Consider the following 8,590-nt stretch of genomic DNA (forward strand, 5'->3'; position numbering starts at 1 on the left):
ATGTGGCAGATGAGCAAGGACCCATCTTCATGGCCCCTTAAATTAAGGCTCAACAAGTGATGCCCTTTTCCTCCCTCGATTGCATTTTGAGTCATAGCTCCTCTGCCAGAGATGAAGCTGGGCAGTTTTGGAGCAGGAGGGAGGTGACAGAAGAGGTTTAAACACAGACCCCACCACAAGGAAGACCAGGGTAGGAACAAGTCAGAGATACCAACCTCTCCCCACTCATCTCAACCAAAAACCACATCGCAAGAGAAATACAAAATATAGCACTTTAATTGCAGGAAGATAAAAAAATTACAAAAAAAATTAATAAACCTCAGGCATAAAATAAATAGGCAGCTCAGTAGCATGCACACATGTGCAGTCCCCATGCCCAAGCAGCTCCCCAGTGCTGGGTGCACACATAAAGCACATTAATGGAGGATTTACACATGGATGCCGCTGCCTGGTCACGCTTGGGAGAGACCAACACTTGCATTGGGGAGGGTGAAGCCGACCTATTCATGCTATGCTGCAATCTTTAAAATTAAAGATACTTATATAAACTCTGTCTCTAGTTAGGAAAAATTAAGATTCCTAAATTCTTATATTCAACATTTACATATATCATCTCTGCACTGGTTTCCAAATACTTTGGTAGATAGACATCTAAACCTCATAGCAAAAATAAAGAGCAATTTGAGAAGGTTCTTGCAGACCCTATCCTCCACGAGCAGGACATTTTTTGAGGGGTAGAAACCTGATTTCTGGAAAGATTTTCTTATACGAAAGCATTTTAAGGCTTTGCCAAGAGTCACCTCCTGCCAAATCACTATTTTGAGAAAGATCTGAGTTGCAGGGCATGATGCTGTTGATTTTGGGTACTGCTTGACTGGCCATCAACAAAGGAAAACACAAAGTACCTGCAGCCCTGACCTAACCGTGCCGTTAAGCTATGGACAACACTACATGGACTACCCTGCTTGCTATAAAGTCATTTTTATTGGCAAAGCATCTGTGAGACAGACACTAAGCATCCAGCCTACTCTTACAGCAATTTTTATTGCTGTACTTATAGCAACTCTGGACTAGAATCAGTAAAGAACAAAAAAACAACTTTCCAAAAGGGGAATTTAGGCACTAATGGGACCAAATTGGGTCTAGATCAGCCCAAACCACCGCCCTATGTCTGCAGAGGAGGCGGCTCAGACAGCGATCTGTTGGTTTTCTCTGAAGAGCGGCCGCTGGTGCGTCGTGCAGATGTCCTGGAAGATCCTGTACACCTGGTCGTGCTGCGTCTCCTCGGCTATGGGGAGCATGGGGCTGCTGCTGCAGGTCTTCCCAGCCTCCTCCACCACCTGCCTGACACACAGCTGCTCCACCTATGCAAAAACAAGAGTTAAGAGGATGACGAATGAAGAGGAACCTCTTTGGGCACCTCCCGCCGCTGCCATCCACCCCCACCAGCACAGACAGCAGGGGATGAGGTAGGAGAGACAGTTGTGTCAAAAAGATGTGGGTGGCCAGGTCCAGCGAAGCCAAACAGGTCCAACTCCACAACCAACCATGGCACAAGCACCTCTAGGAGAGGAGCAGGCACAAGAGCTCCTCTCCCAGCAGAGCTATGGGGAGATAAGGACAGGGTGAGGGATGTTCCAGCACATACAGAATGATCCTCTGGTGCAGACACCCAAGACAAGAGGTGACCAGGTCAGAAAGTTGTGCAGGGAGGCACAGGACCAGTTTCTGGACCTGTAAAATCCCCTCCAGAGCCTCACAGACTTGGTGGGTCTCTACATGCTCAAGGGTGGCTGTAACACCCTCCCTGTGCCCTCCATGCCATGTCCCTGCTGCCACAGCCTTGGATCATGGGGATATCCCACACTGGGTGCAGGCTCCATAAACACCCTATGCATTACCCCAAGGCTTTGAGATCTCAGAACTGCCTCAGCTTTTCCAGGGAGAAGTTTCTGGCCAGACTCATGGGACCACCCATCTCATCCCATCCCCTCCTTCACCCTCCTGAACATTTCCTGACACCACTGCCATCCATCCTGGTGGTTCACCACATTTGTTGGCTGTTCAGCTTGAGGCTGTCCCTTAATTTAATCATTCCAGGGATTTATTCCCTCATTTCCCACAGGAGCAGGCAAGAAGTCCTAGTGCCTAGAGGCAGGAACAGCAGGAAAAGAATGGATTTCCTTGCCGTTTAGACAAGTTTTGCCCCTTGGGAGATTTGTTTGCAGACAAGATCTCTTCAGATCTGACAATCAACAGTCCAAGCACATCTCAGGAAGCTGTGGCCAAGCTGATACTCATGCCACATCTTCCACCCCTCCAATTCAGGCACCCAAACGACCCATGGCTCTGGGGCTTGAGCCCTACTTCTGGGGGGAAAAACAGGCAATATGGTCAAGAAAAGGTGAGAAATTCCCTCCGTACCTGGACAAGGATGAGCTTACACCGCAGTGGCACTGCATCTGGGAACTCCTCTCCAAAGCACAGCATGACCCTGCTGTCCGGGAAGCGGCCCTGGTTGTTGTAAAACTGCTGCAGCTCTGCAAGGAGAGGGGCACAGTTGGAGGCTGCCTGTCACACCATTGCTACGCAGCTTTGGAAGCAAGCATCCTGCCATGGAAGAAAGCTGTGGGCTCAAGAAGTCAGCTTTGCTGTGCAAAGCCTCCAACCAGGAGGAATTTGCTAAGTGACACAAAACACCAGGTTATTCCTTTCTAGATATGGTAGTACCAACTACGCATCCAGAGCACTTGTGTAACCCATCAGTGATAGGCAGTGATGACTCTGAGGTGAAGGACTCTGCCCTTTCAACCCTACCAAGTAGATGAAGAAAGAGGGAAAAGCTCCTACAAACCTCTGAAGAACAAGTTGGTGTCAAACAGCTTCACCACCTCATCCCGGTCCAGCTTGTTGGGCCTGTCCTTGTAGACCATGGTGTTCCCGCTCCAGAAGACCCTGCCCTGGCACAGCCTCTTGATGAAGATGCCCTGTTTGTTGCTGTGCAGCAGGACGCCCCTCTCCAGGTGCCCAAAGAGCTTCCTGGTGACCTGCTTCTGGCGGTCGTTCTGGATGGTGTCTGCTGAGGGGAACCGCACGTGCTCCAGGGCATCTGGGGAGTAGAGCTTCTCGCCATGGCCAGAGGGGTGGCCGAGTGAGATGCGGCAGCCCTCGGCACACGAGGTGGTGACGTGGCCCACCAGCCTCCCACTGTAGTAGAAGCTGATCACCATCTGGGAGTAACCTGGGAAGGGATGGGCACATACACCATTCATCAGGAGAAGAGAAACCTTGCCTGCTCTGCCTTGCAAACCCCATAAGAGAAGCAAGATTTCCTGGCAGCAAGTCTCACTTGATGGAAGAGACCTCCTGCTTGATGGAGATGTCCTCCAACACTCAGCCTCAGCACTGATCAGCTAGAGCTCCTGATGCTGAACCCCTTCCTCCTGCTTTGCTCCATACTTCCCTTGCTGTGGGCAGATGTCCCCACAACAAAGGCAGAGTTGATGTCACCCTCCTGGAGCAGCCATGGCCACAGTACAGCAGGCAGGATCATTGCACAAACCCTCTGGACACTCAGAGGGGCACAGGACCTTCCAAACCCAGAGCAAAGCCTCCCCCAAGGCAGGAAGCAGAGTCAGAGCTGCCTTCTGCCACCATACACATGAAGCCAAGACCCAGAGGGACTTCAATGGCCACTGTGGAGCTGCCTTACCTGAATGATGCTGCTCATAGCCAGGGTATCCGTTTATCAGGGGCAATGCTGTGGGAAGAGAGAAAACTGAGCTGTGTCTGCATGCCCAGCTCTCAAACCCAAATCCCCTTCTTCCCCTCCACCAGCCACCCAGTACTCTCTTCCAGTCACACCAGGCTTCCCAGCTACCAAACAAGCAACACCAGCAAATACTCCCAGGTGGATTTAATCCTGGATTTAATCTTAATAATGAAGATAAAAGTGTTGTCTGTTATCCATGACCGTACAGTAAGTTTTTCTGCCCTGGACAAAAAGCTCAGTCCCATTAAACACCACACATGCTGTCAGCTACTTACCAGGGCTGGGCTGCTGCACCCACCAGTCTGGTATTGGGGGGTTTCTGCAGGTCTCCTGGGGGGGCGAGGGGCTTCTCTTGATGATCCCCAGGTATTCATCTACACAGGGGGGCTGTGCGAGATCAGACACCAAGATCAGAGCAGGTTCAATGCCTTGGGCAGCCCAAGATGCTTGCAGTGCTCAGAGAGGGTCCAAACAGCAACGCCAACAGGATGCCAATTGAATTTTGTTAGAGAGCAAGTTTGGCATTCCCCAGGCCATACACTCAAATAACACCCTCAAGAGCTACCAAGCAGAAGCAGCCTGATGTGACACAGCCAAGAAGGGGAACAGAGCAGCAAAACAGCCCCTGTCCCTCAGCAAAGCTCTCGCCTGCCTGGATGCAAATCATCCAAATCAGCCCTTCGTCAGCAACCACATCCCGAGCGAGCTGCAAAGCACAGCATTGCTCAGCACATCAGCTCCCAAAGCTTTGCTGGTTGAATTTTAGGAAGGCAATGCTTTAAATCAAAACAACTCCACCCCATCAGGGCTCACCTCCTTCATGAGGTCGTCGATGGCAGAGGAGCTGCAGTCCATGTCCACAGCGTCGTTCAGGCTGTTCCCATTGGCAATGCCCGCTTTGCCTGGGGGGAGAGACCGGGATGTGGTGAGCACACACATCCCCCCGCTGGGTTTTAGAAACCCTTTGCCCCGTGAAAGTTACGAAACCGAGAACCACAGCACAGCAAAGCCACATAGCAGCACCTTTCTGGGGCTCGCAGCCCCCTCCAGAGCTGCCTCTGAGCACCTCAGTTTAAAACCCATCACCACAGTACACAGTAACCAGCAGGAAGGCGAATCAAAAATTTGGCCATCAGCAGAGACTGAGCTAGAGCAGAGGGTTGGGTTTTGTGTTTTCTGAGCACCCCAGAGACCAGAGCTGCTGCTGCTGCTTCTCCTTTTTCTGCCAGCCCCCCCAGGCACAGTGGTGCTGCCGGTGGGAACCTGCAGGGCCATTTGCATAGCGGCAGCGCATCCCCCGTGTGAACGTGGCCGGAGGAGACCGAGATGCTAAAGGCAGATTTCCTGACAGCGAGATTATTTTTTTTTTTTAGCAAGTTTTTTAACTTCAAAAAGAAGGGAAAAGCACACACACACCCCTAACCACAAACAGAAATATACTTAGCATGACCTGCACCACACCGGACATTGCAGCAGCAACTGCTCTCTGTGAAATTACCGCTACTCTAATCACTGCTGGCAAGAGAGAGGGGATTAATTGCAGGTCAGGCATTGGGAGGACAAGTACCCCTCCCAAGTGGGGAAGGATTTTGGACTTTCTCCTGTAACATCCATATGGGATGGAAGTTCACATGATGCTGTAGTTATTCCCCATTTCCTAAGCAGCTCTTTTTGGGAGAGAGAAAAAAAGCCTGTCCTTTCTCCTCCCCCTCTCCCTGCCACCGCAGTGACACAGGGGACATCTACAGAGCAGGACTAGAGAAGTGTCACAGCACAAGCGCAGCGCCTGGCCAGGAAGCTCCGCTCTGATGTAGGTCAGAGCCTGTGGTTACTCACAGGACTGACCTGCACCAGGGGTCAGTCCCTTCTCACAGCACTCACATTTCTGCTCCTCCTCTGGCACGATCCTGTAGACCTTATAGGGCTCCGAGATGTCCAACTGGGACCTGTCCGTCACCTCCTCAAAGTCAGGGCTCTTGTTCAAAGCACAGCGCAGCCGCGTCTTCCACGTGGCCGGCTCCGCTTTGTCCCCTTCTTTGAACTTGCCTTTGAAAACAGCCCAGGCCTAAACCAAAGCAACAAGAAAATCCTTCATGTGAGCTCTGCAAGTCCCCGCGCACCCTCTCAACCATCCCATGCACCGTTTCGCTCCTAGACTGCGGACACGTGCACAGCAGCTGCACTTGGGGATGGGGAACTGGGTGCAGAGCAGCAGCACCTGCCCCAGCAATGCACGTGGGTTTTAAAAAGCAGAGGTCAAGGTCATGATGTGCAGCTTTATCTCTGCATCAACAGGGCAGGAGCTAATGAGGATACAAGGAATCGCTGTGGGAACAGTGGTGTTCCTAATGAGCTGGTAATACCTTCAATTAAAATAAAATCAAAATAAACCTCATTTTCCAGCTCCTCACTAGTAAATGGTTTTAAAATCAGAACATCATTTGTTCTTTTGGTGGGAGAGTATGTTTTGCCACTGAAGGGAGATTGCAAAATATGTATTATATTATATATATATTTCTTTATATAGATATATTTTTTTTAGATATTTATACCTTTTCAGATGGCTGAATTCATCACAACTCAGTGCTCCCCAACCAGCTGCACTGTCCTGAAAGTGAACTCATTCACTGGTACAGATACTTGGAAGCAGAGGTGAAGGGGAGGGAATTCCTGGGGAAAAGCCTGACCTTATCAGTTCAGGATGGATTTTCCCAGTTTTTCCTCAAAACTAGAAATTCCCCCCTTAGTGAAATCCAAACCTTTCTTCCTTCTTATAAAGGTTTGCTGTTATTTATTTATTTTTTGTTAAATCCAGCCTTTAATCAAGAATAGCCTGATAAGAAGTTTAGGGCAAGTCAAAAGAAGCACATCCAGCTCCTTCTTATATCAGAGCAAGATTCAAAAGTCCTGAAAACAAACCTGAAACTGGGACCAATATTTGGCAAAAAGGAACAAATACACTCAAAAGAGCCTGGGAGACCACTTGTGGGGTAAAGCACCTTCTGCAAGGGCCAGAGATGCAAAGCCCACAGAGAACATGGACATCTCTCACTGGTGGGACTGTCAGCAAGGAGAGAACAGCATTGCTGACCCCACAAAACACAGAAAAGGCACTGACCATCTGTCCCTACCTTGAAAATGGAGGCATCCACCTCTTGGTTGTAGTCCTGCTTCCCGGCGTGTTTCCAGGGGATGCGGAACATGGTTTTCTCCTCGTTTTCCCAGATCAGCCCGGGGTAGAGCTCGCTGTCAATCTGCTCGATCAGCCACTGCCGCAGCCGCCGCCCGCCGTTGCGGTCACACATCCTGGATGGAGCAAGAGGTTCAAGCCCCATTAAGTCCCCCAGCACCGTCCCACCGTAACTGGGGTAGGGGGGTTTGCACCACGCACAGCTGGCAGTGGCACTGCCTGCAGAGGTGAGCAAGTCCCAAGTGCCAACATCCGTACATTAAACATCCCACTTTTATAATTAAAAAACAAGGCAATTTCCGCTGGATTATTACAAGTTCTTCTTCCAGCTCTATCAAAGCTCTGCTCACTGAAACAAGCTTACTTGTTGCCCTGCTTGCTCTTCTTTTTGCTGCGGGATAACTCACATAAGAAGCAGACAGACAGGGATTGAAGTGCTGGGTTGTGCTGTCACCTGAGCAAGCGACACCGGACAGCCACCCTTTCTGGAGACTTCAGGTCATTTTTAGTCAAAACCACTGGGTGACTCCATAGAGGACCCAGGACGAAGCTTCTCCCACCCAGCTCAAAGCAGAGTGCCAGGCTCAACCCTGCCAGTATCCCCTATCACCTCCATGGCAGGACTCACAGAGACTTCAGGAGTTGGTGGCCTGGCACAAGTGACCAACAGCCCCAGGAACAGCCCTCCAGGCCTTTTAGGCTCACAGCCCTCCTCCAAATTTTACTGGACTGCCTCTCTTTCATTCCTTTTTTATTTACTGCCCCCCCGGAAAGGTTCTGGGGAAAAGACAAGAATGCTCCCAACACAGCCTGCAACCTGGTGGGCCCTGCTTTGCCACAGACTCACACCAGCACAGTGCCACCAACTTCTGCCCCTTTTCCACTGCCCTACTGCTGCACAGCAGGACACATGGACCTCCCTGGCCATCTGCAGCCCAGCCCATGCTCTAGGGATGGCCACAACTACATCACCACCCAAAATAATGCTGAGGATTCCAACTCTGGATGCCAGCTGCCTCTCCAGAGCAGGACATCACAAAGCACCTGCCACAGCATCTCCCCAAAGGGACAGGGGCACACACAGCCTCTTCACAGGCTCCCACACCAAACACCTTGCACTCGAGTTGTGCCAACACGAATGGCCTCAGAAACACTTGCTGAAAAGGGGCTCTTCTAACCCCGCTTTCTAGAAATCTTGTTCCCATCACTGGCAGAGATCAGGGGGCTCTGTTTCCCCTCTGAAAAACCGGGCAAGCCCAACTGCTATCAGCAACACAAGCCAGCACACACAACAGAGTATTCCTCACCCAAAAAAAGTATGCACAGATCTCACACCACAAAAAACAAGTAGCCCAAAAACTGGCGTGGCAGACACAGCACTGCACCATCACCCCACAATCCATTGCCCTCCCTACCCCAGCTCCAAGCCACCACCAAGCTCTCTCCTCCCCATCCATTCCAGGCTTTGCCCTGAAGCAACACTGACAGCACTTTCCATGACTCCAGGAACAAACAGGCTCAGCCCTCGCACCCCCGGGTCCGTGGGTACCCGCAATCCCAGGGTCCCGACCCCGCACCCCCACCCTGCGCACCCCTTTGGGGACTCGGAGTCACCACACGCTCCCCTA

At 51.0% G+C, this 8,590-nt stretch overlaps 1 protein-coding gene across 1 annotated transcript; it reads right to left on the reverse strand.

Moving 5' to 3' along the window:
* Nucleotides 1–1,009: 1,009 nt before the first annotated feature.
* IRF8 (interferon regulatory factor 8) lies at nucleotides 1,010–7,082 on the reverse strand. The gene is made up of 8 exons (XM_010191512.1): nucleotides 6,904–7,082; nucleotides 5,654–5,837; nucleotides 4,586–4,674; nucleotides 4,048–4,159; nucleotides 3,713–3,760; nucleotides 2,855–3,241; nucleotides 2,425–2,540; nucleotides 1,010–1,364 (listed from the first exon to the last, which is right to left on the reverse strand). The coding sequence occupies exons 1-8, from the start codon at nucleotides 7,075–7,077 to the stop codon at nucleotides 1,188–1,190; spliced, it is 1,287 nt and encodes a 428-aa protein (XP_010189814.1). The 5' UTR covers nucleotides 7,078–7,082; the 3' UTR covers nucleotides 1,010–1,187.
* Nucleotides 7,083–8,590: the final 1,508 nt, after the last annotated feature.

This window comes from Mesitornis unicolor, unplaced genomic scaffold, assembly GCF_000695765.1.
Source record: "Mesitornis unicolor isolate BGI_N332 unplaced genomic scaffold, ASM69576v1 scaffold36350, whole genome shotgun sequence".
In the NCBI taxonomy this organism is placed as follows: domain Eukaryota; kingdom Metazoa; phylum Chordata; class Aves; order Mesitornithiformes; family Mesitornithidae; genus Mesitornis; species Mesitornis unicolor.